The sequence below is a fragment of the Cygnus olor genome, chromosome 2 (genome assembly GCF_009769625.2).
Source record: "Cygnus olor isolate bCygOlo1 chromosome 2, bCygOlo1.pri.v2, whole genome shotgun sequence".
NCBI lineage: Eukaryota > Metazoa > Chordata > Aves > Anseriformes > Anatidae > Cygnus > Cygnus olor.
The window spans coordinates 110,770,175-110,792,118 of NC_049170.1; the positions used below are offsets into that span (position 1 = coordinate 110,770,175).

General features: G+C 40.0%; 1 protein-coding gene across 14 annotated transcripts in view; it reads left to right on the forward strand.

Annotated features, from left to right (window-relative positions):
• GREB1L (GREB1 like retinoic acid receptor coactivator) overlaps positions 1-21,944 on the forward strand; it is a 136,756-nt gene that overhangs the window by 63,586 nt on the left and 51,226 nt on the right. For 9 of the 14 annotated variants that reach the window (XM_040547820.1, XM_040547824.1, XM_040547822.1 and 6 more), the window contains 4 exons: positions 9,612-9,783; positions 9,992-10,189; positions 18,550-18,726; positions 21,478-21,654. In XM_040547820.1, the coding sequence (XP_040403754.1) occupies positions 9,615-9,783; positions 9,992-10,189; positions 18,550-18,726; positions 21,478-21,654 (721 nt within the window). In that variant the 5' untranslated portion in view covers positions 9,612-9,614. Of the gene's footprint in view, positions 1-8,145; positions 8,283-9,611; positions 9,784-9,991; positions 10,190-18,549; positions 18,727-21,477; positions 21,655-21,944 lie in introns of those variants that run through there. The other 5 variants (XM_040547827.1, XM_040547816.1, XM_040547818.1 and 2 more) reach the window with 2 other exon arrangements.

A 21,944-nucleotide genomic window follows, 5' to 3' on the forward strand; every position in this document is an offset into this window, starting at 1 on the left:
GAATTTTTATGCCTTTTTTTTTCTTTATAAAAAAGATGGAGAGCAACTTTTTGCTCAGGCAGACAATGGCAGGACAGGGGGGAATGGTTTTAAACTAAAAGAGGGGAGATTTAGATTAGAGTTTAGGAGGAAACTCTTCACTCAGAGGGTGGTGAGGCACTGGCGCAGGCTGCCCAGAGAAGCTGTGGATGCCCCATCCCTGGAGGTGTTCAAGGCCAGGCTGGATGGGGCTTTGGGCAGCCTGGGCTGGTGGGAGGTGTCCCTGCCCATGGCAAGGGGGTTGGAACGAGGTGATCCTGAGGTCCCTTCCAACCCAAACCATTCTGTGATTCTATGATTTTCTATCAAACAGCATCACCTCAGCAGTCTTTAAAATGTCAATCAGTGTGTGTGTGCATCAGTTCTCAGGTAAATGCCAGCTTATGCATACAACAAGTAAATAGCATGACCCATCATGTTTAAGACTTAGTTTTTTTGCAGCATAGGCACCCAAGGATTTACAGTACTTTACATACATGGTTTGCTAAGTTATAGTGCGAAGTAATTTACATACATAATTTGCTAAGTTATAGTGCAAAGTCATACTGAAAACAATAAAACAACAGTGTGTGCAAGAAAAAAAAAGAATGGTGATTTTTGTTAGTCCAGTGGTGTTGAGTTGATCACAAACTTTACTGATAAGGCATTCAAGTGATGTTTGGGGTTGTAGGTGAAGTGCTCAGCTTCTACACAATCAGGCCACAGAAGCTTAATAGACCATCAGCACTTTAATTTTTACTAGCAATGCAAATTGAGATGAGTTCTCCATTTTGTCACTATGCGTCTCCCTTGAAACACTGGTAACTTTCACTTTCTCAGGATAGAAGCAACCCCTCAGGGAAAAAATACATAATTCACAAAAGTAAACAATTTTAGGGATAGTTATCAACATTAAAATTGTTGACAGATATGGATTTGTATTTCTTTCATACTTGGAAAGATACAAGACTGTTCATAGAGTTTCTAAGTCACAGAAATTTTTAAAAATCCTTTTTTTTTTTAATGTGGTATTATTTATGTTCCACTGAAGTAAACGTATATCTACCTTAAAACCACAGCTTTAAATTAGTTAACTGATGTGACTGAGCCTTTTACATTACAGATTAATGTAAACTGCATAAACACATACCATATCTGTCTGTAGTGTTTCTAATTAATTTTTTAATTAGCAGTCACTAAATATGTTTGTTAGCTAGCAGCTTACAGTAAGATCTGTGTATTACTGATAGAATATGTTTTGTCAGTGAATGCCTGTATATCCGTACGTATGAAAACTAATATATAAAACAACAACAAAATTTCAGTGTAATTCTTTTAGGTTTGGAAACAGGTGCACATTTGGGATCAGAAAAACATTTCAGTTTTGCTACATTCAGTTACAGTAATTTCAATAGTTATTACATTAATTACTTAGGTACTACATTATTTTATCTGCAATGGTGTTAGCAGTGATAGCCAAAAGGATTAAAACCTGTAACTTTCCTAATCATGCTAAGACATTAAGTTGTTGGGAGAGTAAATCAAAATTCATATCTGCAACTAATTGCAAAATCAAAATTACACAGCAAAAGCATGCATTGATCCTAGAGTTGAAACTAAGCATCATTACTGATTTAGTTATATTGCAGTGACATTAATAATGTGGTTAATAGTCCTGTTGATTTATGGGGGGAGAGACCATAAAGGGTGAAAGCTATGTATGAGTGCATGTGCTTTAAGGAGGCAGGATGAGGTTTTCAAAAGTACTCCTTGGTGGTTTACTTGTGCTGCCTCTGCAATCAGTGTGTGAGCATACAAGTGTGAGCACATGCTCCTCTTAAAGTGAGGAAGTCTTTTAACATTACCGAAAATTCAAAATGAAAAGCTAGATTTTTAGGGCGATAACATTTTAATTTTTTTTGGAAGCTTTTCTGTTGAAAGAAATGAGAAAATGTACTTCATCTGTTGAAGGTAGAATTACATAGAATTGTTCCATTCCCTGTGTACATGGTGGAAGTAGCATAAAAGGATTTGTTCCAGCTTCCACAAATGAATTTAAAAAACCCAAGAAAACCTTCACAGTAATTTCTTTGCTAATTTCATAACGTCATTTAAACGACTCTAAAAAGCCTTGCAGTCAGAATGGGTTAAATCAACATAATTAACTTTTGAAAGCTTCTGTATCATGAAGGACTTAGACCTGTTCACATAAGGTTCATGCTCTACTATATCATCTTCTCATTCACGGTTATATGCTACTATACTTTACTTTTTTACCACGGGTAACTTACATTTTATTAACTCTTCCACTCTTTCATAGCCCTTACGGTCAAATTTGTTGTCATCTTCCTGCGCTTGTCCTGTATTGCAAAACTTTCCATGAAACACCAATGGGGAAAGACTAAAAAGAATCATTTTTAAAAACTGTAAGCACAAACTGCAGTTTATTTATGGTTTCTAATTAGATTCCTTTTTCCACAGTAGGAAGGCAGAGGAGGAATAACTGGGGAAATGTATTTGTGAAAGCTTTTGTTAGTTTGTTTGGTTTTGTTGAGGGAGTTGTGAACAGCTGTGTGGATGAGAGTGTGAAGGAGACAGTAAATGTCCATGGGCGCATGCAAGTGGTGACAGGACATACAGTTCTTATTTGTAGCCGAGCGTTTGCTTGCAGAAGACATTCTTAGCACGTGAAGCCTGTCTGTGCATTTACAGCAGCTGTCCTAAGGGGTTCCTTGATTCGGAGCAGCCTGCCAAATGGTATCAGTTTCAAGTTTTGCTCCATTAATATTCCAATCTATTTATAATACTTTCAGTAGTTTTCCTGTATTCAGGTATATATTTCCTTAAATGCTTCTAACATAGTGTTGTTTATTCACAGAGACTAGCCCTCCATGATTTTTGTGTATTGTGCAGTCATTGTAGGTGAGCTCGCATACACTAAATAGCGAGATCAAATGTTTTCTTCCATCTGTTTGTTGCATCTGTTTACTAAGGAAATGGTATCACACGAAGCTTGGCACATGCTTAACCCTTAAATCATCTCAGTCTTCACAAGAGGACTGTGTTCAGCATCCCCAGAGCACCGACTCGACCAATATTTCTCTTGTGACACGTGAGTTCAGACTACCTGGGATGTGGCATCTGTTTTCTGGGTGGGAGCCATGGCCTGAAGAAAAGTAAAGCCAGCGCAAGCTCTGTGTTATTCAACTCATAAAGCTTCACCTGTGGGAATCTGGCAAATGATTTTCAGCTCCATTTGGGGATAAGAAGGACTTGCTCTTGACAGTTCTACATAGTTTTATTCTGACCACATAAACTGAACTTTGAAATAGACTTGAAAACTTCAGACTTGCAAAAGATTGCATCTACAGATTCTGAGAGGGTTTTATCAGAGCATGTGAAAGATGAAGGAGAACGCAGGATGTTAGGCTGTGAACACGAGTGCTGAACTCGTAACTTAACACTACTGAACTACGGTTTCGTAAAACTTGAGCTTCACTTTGGGAGACTTCTGTTACATAGCACCTCACAATATACTCTTAAGTTTGATTGCAGTTGTAAACTCCTCTTGAGTTTACAAGCAAACTCCTACTGCTTGGGAAATTATACTGTTAAAAGGAACTAAGGAGACATTCTGAGTTCCAAATAGAAGAGATGAGGTTGAGTTTCAATTTCTATTTTTTGGTTGTTTTTCCTTTTTTTTTGGCCTCAGTGCTCCATCAATGAATTTTTAAAAATGCAATTCTGACTTTATTTTTGCAGTATTCGAGGGTTGAAGTTGGTATCATTATGCTTATTAGTTCAACTTACTAATACCCTTCTGAATTCAGGTGTGAATTTCACTTTTAGTATGTTTATTATTTCATGAACAGTGCCTGAAGACTATAGGGATAGTCTGGCATCAGAAGGGATGGAGCAGTCAGGGTGTAGCAGCCTCTTTATTAGCACCACTTGTGATCTGCTTTCTGTTTCATGTTGCGGGGTAGCCATTTATCTGCCTCTGGCCAAGGAATTGTCCAAATCCCAGGTAATCTGATGCAATACTCCAAGTGCAGATACTACAAATTAAGTAATGAGAGGAGGAACCTTGTCAGGAAAAAAAATAAGTGTTCTTGGTCTTTCTCATTCCTCACTCAGATATTGTGACAGTGTCAGGCTGAAAGATTATATTTTAAGTGATATAAGACATTATTGATAATGACTGAAATATATGAAATGAAAATACGAAAATATTTTCATATAATGAAAAAAGAAATAAAAAGGAAAAGGAAACACCACTGTAAACAGTCAGTACAAACTAATCAGTAATTTTTCCTGTAAGGCTTTGTGAATGAATGGTCTGTCGCTCACCACCTAAAACTGTAAACTCTTTTACAGTTGAGCTTGAATATCCCTAAGACAGACAAAAGCAGGGTGAGAATCTCAGGATCATGACAGGACTGTGGAGGGAGGGGGAAGGATCTTAGAAAGTCTGTGGGATAAGGGGTCTGTTAATGAGAACACTTTGTCTTGGACTCTTGCATTGACCCTCACGTAAGTCTTTCCCCACTCAGTGCTGCAGTTAATGCTGGGTATATTTCTGTCATTGTAGCCTACACTTTTAATTAGCATATATACTTGTTACTGTTGTTGTTACTGTCATCCTTTCTGCTGCATGTATGTTCATGATAGATCCTAATGATCCCTAATGTAAAAAAAAAAAAAAGATGACTCTCAGAACATCAATAAGGATGATGCAAATAGTAGAAAATGCTAGATGTACCTGAAACAACCAGTTCCCAAACAATTTTACAGTATAAATAGATGCCTGGTCTCTCTTTGCCTAAGATGACCCTTTGAGATACAGAAGTTGTCCTGGGCCTGGCAGTGCCTTTGTCAAGGAACTTGCTTTCTTTCCCTTTGAAGAGAAACTTTTCTGTGGGGTTAGGCCAGATCAGAAGTCAGATTATGTGTTTTGGAGAATACAATTACATCATTAGGTTAAACACAAAGTAAGGACTTGATAGAGCCGACTTAATGGAGGGTGTTTGCATCAGATTCATCATTCGCTATCAGGTAATTGTGAAATTGCTTTAAGCCATAACAACAACACTCACCCCCTCCCTCATCCTCCAGTTCAGTTCCTCTCCTTTAAAGTTTCTGGGTCATGACCCACCTGGAGGCCAAATATGTGGTATCTGGTGTACTGAATGATCTGATTATATTTTACTAGCAAAGCCTTCAACTCAGTATGTAGATCTACTCGGAAGAATTACTGGGTAACAGTCCACTTTCAGGAGGTTACTTTTTTTTTTTTTTTTTTGGAGGGTAGTATGTACAGGGCCACAGTCACCTATTTTTCTAACTAGAATGAGTTTGTAGTGTTTACAGTACTCAAATGCTGCCAGTCTGCTGGAGCTGTAAGGAAGCTGGGCTCTGCTTCTTGAACATCCAGTGTCCTGTTTCTGCACAGATCTCTTGAAACCTGGATGACTGCATAGGACCAGATTATTTGCTTGAACTGACGAGACTTTCTTATAAATTCAGCATCTGTGGTTGAAAGAGTCATTCAAATTTCCCTGTGTACTTCGCAGCACAGTTAAGCGATGCAGAGCTAAAATCCATCATCTTTGAAATTTTTTGTTACCTTACTTCCATTTCTGTCTGCCTTGATGGAAGCGCCCGGCAGGCCTAGTTTTGCTTTCTGTAAATGACGTCCATATTTAATTTCTGATTAAAGCCTACAGCATTAATACTTCTTCGCTTGCCTTCAGGTTAGTGGAATTTCAGGACTGCCTCGTTCATGTCTCTTTGTAAGGACCCCAGTTCAGATATGAGGGCCGCCTTGCAGCTCTGCTGTAAGGCAGCTCTCTAACTCCAGCAAATCTCTGTTAATCCTCCAGTTCAGTGCTGGGCCACTGCAAAGAAGGCGTGAAGTAGGCTTAGTAAATCTGCTTTGAAGAAGCACAGCAGCAGTGGAGACACTCGGGATGTGTTGGGTAGGGAGTCATGATGGCTTAGTGTCAGGATCTTTGCAGAGAAGTACCCTCAGAGTGATAGAGCCGGGAAACCTTAGGAAATTCTCCTCTATCTCATGTTTTGCCTCAGATTTCAGTTTGAAATTGTTCCATTTTAATTGTATCTTTTAGTTTCTCTATAGTAAGTTTTAAGGACATTAATAAAAATTGCCTGACTGGAGTTGCAGGATTGGTGAGATAGAGGAGATGAGTGAACCTTCTTCCTTTTCTGGGGAGAGAATGAGAAAAGTGCAGCAGCAAATCTTACTACGCGTATATACTCTACATAACACACATAATAACATCCTGCACAGTCCAGTCCAAAACAGAGCTCATAATGCTGCTAAGGTCAGAGTAGACCACAGACTTCATTTGCAGAAGTTGAAAAACAAAAGACTTCTAAATTCTGTAGGTGGCATGGGGAAGAGGGTTGGAGGCTGGGAATCTCACCATCTCTGGGCTAAACTAGATGCAGTTAGTGTGCATGTAGATATGAGAAGAATTATTTGCCCCCAGATGAAACCTCTTGCCTGTTAGGGACCTCTGTGTGAGTCTGAGTGGGCTTTGGAGTAGGTTCATGGTTCGGTGTAGTACGGCTGGACGCAGGATGGTGGGTGTCAGGGTGGGCACTGGTGTACTCGTGTTGACAGAAGAAAATAGGCATCTGAGATTAGGGAGGATTTCCTTAATCATGTCCAACACTGTTATTTTTTTTTTTTAACCAATGTGGGAACACAGGGTAGACAAATTACTTGGATAACTTTTTTTTTCTTTTTTTCTTTTTTTTTTTTAAATAATGGGCAGTTGTATTAAATCATTAGTTTTGGCCACATTTTAATGCAGGGACAACAGGTACCTGTTTGCACAACAGAACTGGTTTTTTTTCCTCCTTTATTTTTCCCTTCAACCCCCACCACTTTATTTTTCCCCCCAACTCTTTGCTGCATCCTCAGAGCCCCTCCACACAGACACATTTCTGGAGCGGCTGCTGCCACTGCAGCGGTGCGCTCGCTGCCATGCTTCCTAATTACACCAGGCATTTAGGGTAGATTCAAAAGCAGAAACATGAAGGCACTAATGTTTTGAACTGGTGCCTGTGGCTTTGGGGCAGGCTGGATCGGAAGGCTGGACGCTGAGAGCTGCTTTCTGTCAAAGGGAGGGTCTCTTCAGCCCCTCTCCTCAAGCCCCTCCTCTCCCCCCAGCTCCCTTGAACTCCACATGAGGCCCAGCTGTCCTAATGGCCTCAGGCGGTGTTAGGACATCAGCTGCCCAGCTCTGGCTTTCTGGCGCTGCTCTCTGTGGGCCGTAGCTTCCCCTGCCACAACTGAGCGACTGCTGTGCTGCTGCCACTCCTCCCGTGCCACTTGCCCTCACGGTACCTCTGCCTGCTCCCTGCATCCGAGACAAGCCTTCTTCCCACCCCATTTCCATGCCGCAGAGAGGCCCATTCCTAAGCCTTCCTTCACTTGGCATTTTCAATGTCCTTGTACCCTCGTTTTGTTTCCTCTCGGAGAGGAAGAAACATCCTAACACACAGTCTCTGATCAACCCATGACATTCGCCCTCCACATGCAGGCCTCTCTGGGTAGACTCCATGAAGGCAAATAAAACAGTCCTGGCTAGCCAACACTTCAGCCTTTTTGCAAACCATATTTAATTAATACTTTCTCACCAAAATTAAAATAATTGGCATAACTGTATATATCACATAGATTATAGAAAATGTGGCATATGAAGAGACTTGAGGTAGATGATGCTCTGACATTTTAACTGAAGACTTTTATTTTGGATGCACTCCTGAAATCCAAATTAATTATATGTTTGTCATGATTTCACTGAAATCTCTGAAATATCATCGCTGGCTTCAGTAAAAACAGGATTTTAGTCACGTAGTTGTTTTCCACCTATTTGTTCAAAGACACCTAACAAGACTTGTACTGCAACCCTAATCCTGCTTCAGCATAACATTTTCCCTAATTTGCTTCATAGTTGTGTGTTTATACACGTCCCCTGTCTTATTCAAATGTAATGAAAACTTAGAGCAAAAAAAATAATTTGCTTGTCTCAAATATTTTGCTGCTGAAATACCTGAATGCATTACATTAAGAAATTGTGTATGTATTCCTATTGTCTCCAGTTTGGGTGGGGAAATGCTGTTGCCCCCAGAGTTGTTAGAAACAGGGCTAAGTCAGAGCTGTGGAGTTTTTGCCCAAAGCTGTACAAAGTCTTTGGCTGAACAGGGAACTGAGCCTCTCTCCAACCTTTGAGGTGAGCAATTAGATAAGCTTCATTCTTAAGTATTCCAGCAGGGTAGCAATAGTTAACTCTTGGGTATTTGTCTATACCAGGAGCTCTCAAACACTGTTGTAAGCAGCTGTCATCATTGTTGCCCTTTTACAGGTGGCACTGAAGACCTTGAGCAACCCAGCAATCACCCACGAATAGAATCGTAGGTTTTCTAAATGCCAACTTATCTTCTTGGCCAAGGTCTCTTCCTGGTCATAGGACTAGGTGACATCTAGTGAAGGAAAGTACAAAGATAACATTATAAGGTTTTGTACTTTTCTCTCTATTGATTTATCAGGGGAAAAGTTACCTCTGTTGAAATAAAATAATCTGAAAATGCAGTCTTGTATTGTGAATATTGGAAAATGTTAGATCATTGTTTCTTTGGAGTAAATGTCATATGGTGTAATGACCCAGCAAAGTGGAAAATTTCATGTTTCATTGAGTCTCTCTCAGCTCATTGTAAAATCTTCCATGGCCATCCTGTTACTAAATGTTTACATTTGAGAGTCTGTATCCTAATGCTGAAAGCACAAATATAACAGGCTGTGGGGTGTATAATGTCACCCAAGGAGAAGTGGTGATCTAAAGGTCTGTTTGTGCTTGAGTATTTCATGAAGTTCATAAATTCATCATTGATATAAACATGAATGTTAACTGTCAAAATAGATATTTTAATGGCCATTATCACTATACTAGTGTAAAGAGCAATTTAAAATAAAACCATGTCACAGCATTTGCTGAAGACCCTGAAAAGACAGAGAACTGACCTTCCATGTAATTTCAGTTAATATTAGCAAAAGCAAAAATTGAAGTTATTGGATGTCTGTATAAGAGTTCTCTGCAAATGATGGCATATCCATGAGTTAAATCATGTAGACATAGACAACTAGTGATAAAGCCAAACTTGACATTTTTAATATTCTGTGCTATGTTCAGTTCTGTAGTCTGCTCTGAAAATCCTAAAAATGACAATAATAATGGTTTTATCTATCCCCCATTAAATTCTACATGAGAGGGGTTCTTGAGATTGCCGAGAGGAAGTATATGCAGCAGACACAAAGCAGTTGGTTGAGATGTGCTAAATGCTGTTATGGAAATGAGAGGATGTCTCTCAGTCCACCAGACTTAAGAGAAATGTGAACATGTAGTACTAGTTAGAGGTGTTGTTCTCACGGCATACATTATTGCTAACTTTGTCTCAGCTAATGCCTGTCATGATGGACGTAAAAAGACCTCACTGATCATTTGTAAATGGTGTGTGTATGCACTTTCCCATCCGCTTATTGACTGTTTTCTTTGCGTTTTTAGATCATGGGGAATTCATATGCAGGGCAACTAAAATCTGCCCGTTTTGAAGAAGCTCTTCATAACTCCATAGAAGCTTCTCTGAGATGTAGTAGTGTTGTCCCACGGCCGATCTTCTCTCAGCTGTACTTGGATCCTGACCAGCCTCCTTTCTTGCCGGAAGGTAACCATGAAAGTATGGCACATTTCAATTGTTTTTCTGTGTAAGAAAAGGGTGGGATATGTTTTATTAAAAAACAAAAAGCTGTGCTGCAGTTGATTGTGTGACACAAAATCTGAGTTTGAGGCCTTATTGAGGAGAGAGAATGGTATACTGGTTATTTTAAAAGGAAATAGATGCACATACTGATGAAAAGTTTATTTTATATTTTATTCTTGCTCAGATGTGAAGCCAAAGGTGGAAGAGTTGGATAAAGAGTTAGTACATCGCTACTCACAAAATGGAAACCTGGACTTTTCTGCCAACCAAACTGGTAATGAAATGGAAGATGAAGAGGAGGATGAAGACATGTCAGATTCAAGCAGTCCACCAATCCCATATTCACAAAAACCTGCCCCAGAAGGGTCTTGTACTACTGATGGTTAGTGTCCTTTCTTTTACCTGCGGGATCTTTACAACCAGTTCTTAGCATTATGTGTGGTCTCTAAACTTAGAAAGTATTGAGCAAGGAAGTCTGGAAACACTGTTCATAGTCAAAGCCTTAAATCTGAGAAAACACAGAGTAAGAGGACTTTTTTCAGTACATAAAATGTACTGTATTACTTGAAAGCAGTGTCTAAGACTCACTGTGACACTTGATTAGTTTTGGAAAGCCCCGTATTTTCTTTGGTCAGTATTGGTTCACTGTCCTCAAAGAAGTTAGCATCAGTCACCATCACTATGGCTGGTTGGCAGTCCACACCTAAATTCATGACATTGGCAAAGCTAGATTTTGTTGCTTCCATGGATGGGTAGCAGGAAGAGTTTGGAGGGAGAAAATGGGGAGGAGACTTGGTGTTCCTTCTCCTACTAGGGTGATAAGAGGGATGGTAGTGGAAGCTTGTCTGTTTTCTCTTCTCCATCCGCCTAGTGGCCATTGATTGCTTACCCTGAGCTGTCCTGATCATTGTTCAAGATGTTCAAAATTCCTGACGGTACTGTTTTTGTTTTCTTTTAAATGTGTGAAAGGGTCAGTTCATTATGAATATACCTATTGGACCAAGTAAACTTTATTAAGTGGTTTGTTCTATCCCATAATAGTGAATTCTGAAGAAATTGTTTATTTTGAAGATTTAACTTCCTTAAAGACAGAGGATCTACTGATACTTATTCTTAAAATGTACACACACACCCCTTCAAACAAACAACCCTTCTGACCAGGAACTATGGGCGTTCCTTTTGTAGGAGTCATAAAAAAATTGCAGTTTGTAGAATGATTTTTTTATTTTACTGTAGTGTATGGTTATAGGCAGTGATATACTCGTGATTGGTAATCCTTTGACCTTTTGGGGAGTGATAGTTGGCAAATGTTGACTTTTTTTTTACTTTATCCTTTCTGATGTAGTTCACAGAAGCATGTTTGCCCTCCATAACAGTGCACCTTCAGTTCCCTTTAAAAGAAAGAATAGAAAGACTGGCTGCTAAGGGAAGCTGGAGAATATTGATAGGGGAGTTTATTATCCAGCTGTGATGCTAGTGACAGCAAAAAATAGTGTTTGCTATACTTTGGAGGCTTCTAAATTGGTAGGAGCAGAGAAGGAGGAAAGCATGAAAGAGTGTATTATAAACAGTGGTATAAAAGCAGGACAAGAGCTGAGTTGCTGTCTAAATGTATTAGAGGTTAAACACTGCGGAGGAAGAAGAGCTCAGTCATGCCAGTAGGACACTGTAGCGAGAGGCACAGTGGATGCAAGCTGTTCCATGTTCATCAGTGCTTTTGCTGCCTCTGCTCAGGTTTGGTCTGGAAGGCAATCTGACTGACATGCTGCTGACTGTCAAGTGCTCGCTGCAGTGCTGACAACGTCTGTGGTGTATATGTACACACACACAGTACATGTAACTATATGCTCATGTATACATGTAATATTATGCTCTCTAGTATGTCCTGGAAAAAGCTTACCTTACATGGGCAGTTCTGTGGTTTGATTTTCATGTAGAAGTCTTAGGATCAGAGTACATTAGGATAAAGTTTCTTCATCTTCCAAATTTTAGGGTTGTTCTTTACTTTGTCAACTTTACCGTTCTAAATTTACAGTTTATCTCTCTCTAATGTTTACTTTGAGGAGCTGATTTAAGAGAACAGTATTTTTGTGTCTGGAAAGGACAATATGTTGTTAAAAATATTGCTAATGATCTGTTAGAACAGTTCTACTCGTGTTTAAAACACCCAGGTTCCCAAACATTCACTCTGCAAACCGTATCTCAGCAAGATATTAATCTGATAGCTCATCTTTCTTCTCATGAATATGCCCTTCCAGAGACATAAGATACAATCGCTGCCATTGTTTACATTCCTTATCTTAGTTATTTAATTACAAAGATAAATAACATTAGGAAAATGTTAAAGAATACTGTTAGACTAATTGAAGTCACTGTAACTGTTTGGATGCTTTAAGCTGAGCGTGTGTTTAATTGCTTACCCAAGAGCAAAATCTTGGTACTAGAATCTGCAGTTCAGAGCTCTTCTTGCTGTAAAACCTGTCTCCCACGTTTTAGCACAGATGGGGTGAAATCTTTCTCCCTTTTAAGGAATTTGTGCCGTTTGCTTTTCCTGAATTCAGGATTTATGCCATAATCATCATATTATTTTCTGTGATGACCTGTTCTTTTGCTCAGGTGGCTGGGTTGTCAGTCACATGGGTGCAGAAAGCTCTCATTGCCTTTTTTTTCATCTGTAAAAAACGAGTGCTTCGCAAGTGACAGTTTGTTGGATGTTCCTTCTGAGCTGGCCATAATATTACATCCCTTAACTTTCCTGTTATCCCTTGGAAAGAGCAACTGCATTTGTCGTTGATCCTTACTATTAGCAATAACAGTAAGGACTTTGCAGTCAAGAATAATAGCATTTTGGGGGTTCACATCTTTTCAGGGCCTTTTTTTCTGCTCAATGTGATTTTTTGTAACTAACCCTTTTCTTCCGTGAAAATAAGGTTTCAAGAAAAATACTTTTCAGACAGGTACCTCAGATATGCAACAAAATAATACAAGAAAGTGTCCTTAACCACTTGTTTGTTGTAGCTTTAAACAGCCCGTTTCTAATTTGTGGAATGGCATTTTTATGCAGCTGTGGGAAACACAATAGTAGCACCTTTCTTTTGTTATTAAACCCTCAGTTTACCTGATGCTTAAAGAAGGGCCAAGGTAGTTTCAGAGGCAATTAGGTAAGCAGGTACTTAACACCTGATCAGTTACTGTGAAGTTACAATAGCAAGTGACAGTGACCAGTAATTCATATGTAATTCTTGGAAGCTAATTTCTTATACAAATACCCCATTTATTGCAGTACAACAAGGGGCTGGTATCCCACATTGAAACTGCTTCTTGCTATTGGTCCATAAAGGAAAGACATATAAAAACTTCAATTCTAAGAAGATTCCAGGACCTCTGGGTGTGAACAGTTGTGGGGATACATTTTTATTTTCAAAAAGATGCGTTAACCTAAACGAAGTAATGCCAGAGAATGCAAATGTGCTTCTCAGAAGCAAAAACTAATGACTTTTCTTTCAAAGAAATGCAGATAACGTCTGCGAAAGCTAATCGTTGTTCTTTTTTTGTGACTGCTCTTGATATTTGCAAATCTCTAACTGGAATATAAATGCCTGTTCTTTATTTAAAACAAAGCTGAAATCCAGTGGGAAGATGATATTTTAATGGCACAGCTTGGCTGTGTGCTCTTACTTTTTATGGTTTTTATACTTCTTATATGTTGATAAACAGTTTCATAAAGAGAAGCTGATTTATTTCAGTGGCACAGAGGTTTTCCCCTCTTCTTGCTTAGATGTCCATAAAGGTCCATGAGTCAATGGGACTCTGAAGTGCCATTCTTTTTTCTTAAGAGTGGTATGTGTTAGGGCTGCTTGGCATAGAAATTTAGGTGCTAACTCAATTATAAATGAAAAGCTATGAAAATGTAAATAGATTTTGCATTGTCAAAATCCTCAACGTGGGCAACACAAGTTAATCTTGTACAGAGAGATCCTGGTTTGTCTTTACTAAAGTGGAAGTGGTTATTTCTAGCAGAAAATTATATTGCAATGGAAAATCATGCAAAACAGAGGGCGGAAAAAGGTTGGGGCCTCTGTGTTGCTTGCTGGCTAGAAAAATGCAATTTTATAGTTAGGATGTAGCAGAGAAAGTGGTTAATCCCTCGTCTCTTTCCCTGCAGTCAATTACTTGCTTCCAAATAAATGTTTCTTGTGTGGAATTTTCTCATTTAATTTAAAAAAAGGAGCAGGAATTCAACTAGAAGAGTGACTTGTGGTCCCGAAGGCCAAGGGAAGGAACGGATGACTGCCTCTTGAGAGTATCCGTCCGCGTTTCTCCGAAGGAAAATTCGAGATTTTTACTGCACAGCGGCAGATTTGCATTCTCTAAGTATCTCCTGCTCTAAGCGAGCACCAGGTGCACCTGGCCAGACTCCCCAGCCTCCCCTTGCTGGTGTTGTGGCAGCTGGTGAATGAACGAGGAGCCCGAAGGCTCCGAGGTTCTGCCTGTGCTGCCCCCTGTCGCTGCTCGTCCATCAGCATGGCTCGTCCCTGGCGGGAGGGGAGCCGGGGGAAATGGCTTTTCAGTGCCAGCGCTATCTGGCTGGCTTCCCAAGAAAACAAGGGTGAGGCAATTGCCTGGCTGTTCTGCTGCCCCTCCGTCAGGAAGCTGGTAGCTGCTTTCTGCCGCTTTTGGCAGGCGCTAATATCAGCAAGACTTGTAAAGTTCAGGAGCTGACATCGGTGCCCCCAAACTGGTGCCCCCGAGGGCAGAAAAGTAATTACACCTCTGCTCTTCCACAGCCCAGGCATTACAGAGGCATGTGCTGGCCAGCCAGGCTGCACATACATACCTGTGATGCAGAGATGTCGCCAGCCAAAGCAGAGGAAGATGCAGGAGGAGATTGTGCAAGGAGGAAGAAGGGGGTCATGGAAGGGATCTGAGAGACCTTTGGGTGGAGTAAGAGATGACAGATACAGAGTGTGACTCTTAGGTATTGTTTGTAGCTTATACAGGATGCAGCATTCCTACAGTACAGTCCTACATATCCTAAATGGTGAGAAATATTAAATGTGTTCAGAACAACAGTCTCTGAGAGAAGAGGCTGCTGTTCCCTGGATATCAGACCGAGACACGTAGGTTTGCTTCAGTAGGTACTGCCAAGATGTTAGAGTAATGCTCATAAACTTCTTAAGGTGCTGTGATGTTGTGGTGTGTTTCTTAGGGTTTTCCTGATCCTTATCTACTGGGGACTTGTACAAAATGGTGATGTGCAGCAGCTCAAGTAGTAGATGAAGTTGTTTTGCTTCTAGCATGGATTTTGCTTTGTCCCAGATCCTGTGGAGTGCTGGAGAGTGCTGAGAGAGTGCTGAGGCTTCACCTCACTGGGACACCAAAACCTCCAAGTTTCTCATATGATATGGAATCACAGAATGGTTCGGGTTGGAAGGGACCTTAAAGATCATCTAATTCCAGCCTCCCTGCCAGGGGCAGGGACACCTCCCACCAGCCCAGGCTGCCCAAAGCCCCATCCAGCCTGGCCTTGAGCACCTCCAGGGATGGGGCATCCACAGCTTCTCTGGGCAGCCTGTGCCAGTGCCTCACCGCCCTCACAGTGAAGAATTTCTTCCTAATGACCAATCTAAATCTACTGTTTTTTAGTTTAGGCCTGTTACCCCTTGTCCAATCGCTGTATGCAGCTCTCTGGCTATCAGTCGTGTACTCTTTTGGAAAGCAAGTCCATGCTGAAATGTTAACAACATTGATAATCAAATTCCTGCTTTCTTTGGTGTCCAAGTATTGCTATTGCTAACAGTTCATTCAAAAGCCTCTTTCTTGTCAATGTTTGTGCTTCTGGGCATTTCTTGAGAAAATTTTTGGGTAGAGACAAGGCTAAAGAACAATTGTTTAAAGAGACAAGTTTAAATCTGTCTTGAAATCTTATCACACTTGCTGTTTCATAATCCTTATCTACAGATTTCCTGTTTGCCCACATTGTCAGCGGTGGGTAATTTTTCTTCTTTAAATCTAGATATACTGTGGTATTTTTTAAGTACGTCAGATACTCAGATTTTACTGAATGCCCAAAATATTTGAGGCCTATTTTGAAAATGTAGGACATAATATCCAAATGACATAAACATTTGAATAAGCAGATTCTATTTTGAATGTAAGGGAGTTTTGTTCGCATGTTTATCTGCAGCTTTTTAAATATAAATTACAGTGAAAAGTCTAGGTAATACCTTGGTAGCCCTCCATTTGATTAGGATTGATATGCTTTTAAGGAATACACCTTAAAAAGAGTTTAATATACTCTAATCCAATTGCATCTAATCAGGAAAGAAGTTTTGCTTTAAGTGGCAGTTTTAATGCTTTTCCCTTAAAACATAGCTTCCTTCTCATTGGCAAGCAGTCATTACAATTCATTGATTTGTAAATAAATAAAAACTTTAGGCGCTTCATTTTAATTCGTTGGCTGGGAGAAGGAATGTGGGAGGGCAAATCTGGGCTCGCTCTCAGCTTGAGTGAGCTGCTGCTCGATCTGAGCTATTTGAGCGACTGAAGGAAGCATTCAGCCAAGAACGGGTTCAGCACACCGTGGGTGTGTAGGCACAAGACCGAACATGTATGGTACGGTGTCTTCAGCAAGCTGCTGCTTGCCAGGAAGTTTATGATAGCTGACTCTATGCATTCCACTTTGCACATCGTCCTTGCCTGGTAAAGTTTTGAGATTTAAAAAACCCAATGGACCAAAAAACATTAGCTTTCATTGTCTTTGCTGAAGTTTTAAACTACGTGTTGCAGTGCAGTGCGTGAGAGTGCAGACACGTATTACTGTCGGTTGAGGTGGCTCTGGGTTAAGCTATGATCGCGTTACGTTTCTAGATGCTTAGTCAGTGTCTTTGGTATTTATTTACAATTTCTGTACCGGCTATGGGCTACTTGAATAATATTTTAAATTAACTGTAATCAATACACATTAATAGCTTAAGTCTTAATAGATACTACGGTAATTTCAAATTTAATTTTGATATGTTTTTAACAATCATGTTGAAATAGGATACGTCATGATGATGCTTTATTTTGAAATATCGGTTCATGCTGATGCATGCATGTGTTGTCTGCGTCGCGGTATTTTTGTAGTTGTAGTGAAAGAGAGAGGTCAGTGGGTGACTGTGTGACGCCTTTGTATTTATTCTGGCGTAGGGTTTTTTCCATCAGCTACTTCTGGGAGGGGTGTGAGGCCAGGCTGTAGCACTGGTCTTAAGCTGGAGAAGGGACTGGAGGGGAACACAGTGTAGAGTCTGGTGGCTTGGTGGTGCTTGCACTACCTTCTGCCTAAGGGAAATGAGAAACCCCGTGTGATCGTGTCCTCTCCTGTTGAGGAAACCGGATGACTGCTGCTTTCTCTGACACTTGTCACTTCCTAATTTGAAAGTAGAACTTGCTCAAGAAAACAAATAAGATGGAGCTGAACAAAAAAGTGATGGGAGATTGTGATCCAGTGCTGAAGTTAATGAAAGTCTTTAAATGTTGTTGTTCATGTACTTAAGTCAAAAAAAACCAAACACCTAACTTTGGAGTTGGCTTTGGTTTCAGCAACATATTGGTACGTGTCAGCCTCCCAAGGTCCCCAAATTACCCAGTGATTTGAAAACCCCAAAGCTATCTCATCCAGGCTTTAGAAAACCCTGAATGTGGCTGCTTGGTTGGTGGCTACCAAACTCACCATGAGTCCTGAGCTCTGGGCTGCACAGCCGTGCTTCTTCTTGTGTCCCAACCTGCCACCTATTCGCTGTAGGACACGGAGTGGAGGAGGCTCGCTCTGGTCCCCCGCCGTGTCCACATCACTGGCCTTATCCTGGTATTAACCAGGAGTACAGCAACCAACGTCGTGTTCTCATTTTCTTTGTGTATGTGTGTGCAGGGAAAAAGTAACTGGAGACTAGAAGTCTTGCTGCCTGTTGAGACTTCAAGAAACTCAACTGGAGATTTACAGAAAACATGCTGTACATCTCAAAGTGCATGTCCAGCTAAGAGATATCTGAATGAACTTCTGATAAAAAAGAAGCAGGAAAATATGCTAAAAGCTTTCTGAAAGACCTGTGCCTGAGCTGACAGGATCAGTAAATAGTTGCAGAGCACGCTGAAAAGGACCAACCTCTTATTGAGGTGGTGAATTACTTAATCTTTAGCTTAATTTCTAAGCTGTCTCTAGATTATATTTGATAATATTGTTCCTTTACTGGTCAGCACCAAACTTCAGTCACCAATTTTTATCATACTTTTGTACTACTGAGTGATAGTTATATACCACTGGCAGCCTGTTGCAAGCAACAAAACCAGAACTGGTATTTCTGAATTTAGAGTGAAAACTAAAATTCAGCAAAGAAAAAAAAATATTTGGATGTTTTAAGAGCTGTTCTCTGTTTTAAAATCTTGAGCTTTCCTTCTTATTCTCAGTGTTTGTGAAAAATTAACGGTTTCAGAGCCATTTGATGTCTTATCTTTAGAGACATCTCTGTTCTCTGCTTGAGTATGTTCAGGATCTCTTTAAAAACACTGTATCTCTTGTCCCTGAAACCCTAAGCTGGTCGATTTGATGAGATGCTTTCTCAGTTTTTCTCAATTTCCCTTGAAAAAGGTAATTAAAAAAAAATACTGCATCAAGTTGTGAAGCTCTGTTTGCCTATGGAACTGATAAAAGAAGAAATTTAAACATAATCTTTTGAAGATTTATCTTTTTTTTTTTTCCAGGCTTTTGTCAAGCAGGCAAGGATTTACGGTTAGTATCTCTGTGCATGGAGCAAATTGATATCCCAGCAGGCTTCCTGTTAGTAGGAGCCAAGTCTCCAAACCTTCCTGAGCACATTCTAGTCTGCGCTGTCGACAAGCGGTTTTTGCCAGATGATCATGGAAAAAATGCACTTTTAGGTAAGAGGTTTTCTTTCTCCGTGCCATAATAATTCAGAGAAACTGGTCGGTTCAAAATTACCTAAAATCATTTCAGCTAATGACTTTCTATTAGAAATATGTTGGGGATAGGCTTGTTTTTATTAAATTAAATCCACAGCTGAACCTCCCCCTGAAAAGCCCATTTTAAAACAAGTTCCTGATTCCACAATTAACCACAATTGAAGCTGGGTGATTTCTGCGTGGGCTGAAGACGATTGCAGCCCTGGCATTTTAAATGTGAACTATCCAGATACTCTTTATCTCTACTGATGCTTACAACATTAAGAAGAAATATGCTCATGCAACTGTAGAAGATGAGCTATTTTCTGTGGATTAAGGGACAAATTTTGCCCTTGGCTCCACCAGGAACGTTGTTTTCAACAGGAGCTCTGAGGGTAATTTGACTCTCTAATACATGGATTATAAAAAACAACATTTATATCACAACTGGTTGTGTTTATGAGCTTTTAAAATTTTAATACAAGAATGTTTCTCGATCATTGAAGACAGGCACGTGAACACCTAGATTTCCTGCCTGGCTCACAACTGGTACACAACAGACTAGTAAAAGTGATTTAATGTATTTTGGCTCCTATAGCCTGATTTGCATTTATGTTCTCATTTCTCTCTCTAGTCACTGTTCTGTCTAGCGTATACTGAGAACAGAGAAGAAATCACAATGAAGTATAAATACCCTTATTTAACCACACTGCTCGAATTCTGGTGCAGACAATCAATATTTTGCATAACTATTGAAAACACCTCCTTTTTGTACTTACGATTGTTAATGTTTTGTCTCCCTTAAGCATATTTAATATGCTACCACGTGCTGCAAACCTTTGGATCTATGGGAGAAATCTCACTGGCATGAATTAGATGAGAGCTGTGATGTGATGTGTCCTTTCTGGACACAGTTGGGGAAGTGGGATCATGGAGTAATCTGGTGTGTGCTGCTGTCCTCATAGGAGCTGCTCCCCAGTGAGCAGGGGAAGTGTCAAGAGTAGATCAATACGAACTATCTGATGTACAGACAGATGGTGTTCAATCTAATCAAATGTGGTTGTACTTGTCTTTGTTGGTAAGCTCTCCACCTCACACCCTGAGGTCTGTATTAATTTATCATCTCTGATATCATTTGATGATGAGCCTAGTGACTCACAACTCTGCTCTGGCATTGCTGATGGTACATATTCAAATACCTCTGTGGCTCTGTAGCTGCTACCTAAGAGCAAAGAATTGATTCAGTAACCCTGTGAGACCCTAATGACTATTTCTGACGACTATGGACATGCACCAATAGTTCCTCCGGGTTGTAAGCAATAAGGGAAGAACAGATTCAGTCTCAGGAGAAACAGGATGAAGAAGCCTACTTCTTGGCACCCTCAGCAATGTGATGGTAAAATATGATAATAAGGCATAATTAGGCTGAAAACAGTGGCCTAATTAATAAAGAGTTTTATGGAAAATGCATTTTGCCAGCCAGACAGACTGAAGTATTTTTCATAAAACTAGGAGTTTGGCTGACAGGTGAATGTACGTAGGAACCAGTGTTCTTTGAAGTGCTTGGCATTGTGGTAAACAATGATAGTAATGAGGATGAAAAATGTGTTCCGTTATAGGTCTTGAACTGATTAATAAATGGAAAAAAATCAAAAATAAAGGATTTCAGCTAGGTACTTATCAGCCTAGCTCTATTTTAAATCATTATCGATGTTCCAGAAAGAATATAAATTATTTTTTCATTAAAGATTGAAAGTAATTCAAAGATTAGTGGAGTGGCAAATAAGCTGAAAGAATTTAATTGTTCATTATTAGATAATAGAGGAGTTGGGTTTATTCAAACAACATGGATTTTAGGGCAGGCCCGTTTTAGATCATGCTCTGTGCTTTGTTCTAGAAGGTTTCAGACTGCTGCAGTGCAACATTGCCATTGATGTAGCTGTGAATGCCACAGGAAATCAAGGGTGCATATAGTCCTCAGTCCGGACCCTGTGCCTGCAACCTCAACCCAAAATTTAATCTCCTTTTATGAAACCATGTCAGAAACACTGCAGAAAAGGAGCCTTCTACTTTTTTTTTACTCCTAAATGTGTTACTTTCATGAGAGGTTCTAAGTTTTCATGAACATTCTGAAGTACCTCTACTTTTTGCAATGAAAATCTAAACATTTGACCTTAAATAAATGCTTTTAAGCCTTTAATATGGTGTAAGGTCCAGCTTATTCGGAGAGTGCCTTGGATGAGGAGTCTCAGAGAAAGTCACTAGGTATTAGGTTAATTTTAGCAACACAAAGTTGCAGTGGATACTATGGATTAGCCCCCTATTTTGAGAGAGGGAAGCATGCAGCTTGGAACCCATGCTTTTTTAATGTAGAAACGTGGAACAGAAATAGAAAATCCTGTGGAAATTTCCTCGTCTGGCATCACAGCTTCTCCCGACCCCACAAGTAGTTCTCTGCTCTGGGTAGAGTGGAACACAGGTGGTGGAATTTCGACATAAGTTGGTATGACCTAGAAAGATGGAAGAGTTTCAGAAAAGTTAAGACTAAAATCTGCCTGCATTTGGCTGCTCCTGAGGAGTGGTCTGAGCAGGGCACCTATGGTAACTGTATGGGCGGAGGCCTCTAGTCACTCTGAACTGGGTGTGCATGTAGGTTGAAGTGGCTTTATTCCTAGCAGCTGTCACAAAGCCATTTAATCTGTGTGTACACTTTCTGCTTCGTTTGTCCAGGATTTTCTGGCAATTGTATAGGCTGTGGAGAAAGAGGATTTCGGTACTTCACAGAGTTTTCCAATCATATCAACCTGAAATTAACCACTCAGCCAAAGAAGCAGAAGCACTTAAAGTACTACCTAGTAAGAAGCTCCCAAGGTGTACTGTCAAAGGGACCTCTTATTTGCTGGAAAGGTAATTAAGGTGCCCATTCACTTAGGGGTTTTTTGTTACGTTGATGTGATGTTGAATGAAAAATTGAAAGTTGCTGCTGAAAATGTATGCATTAAAAGGAAACTATAGAAGTTGAATTTGTTTTGTGATTGAAGGAGAAGTTCCTACTGATTTCACTGAAGTCTGTATTGTGCTGAAGAGTTTTATTAAGTCTTTATAGTAACCGTACAATCATAAATTGTCATCCTCCATCGCCCCGTGCTTTCACTGGGAGCCCTAAATCTATCCTTGGGCTGTGCAGCCACCTTGGT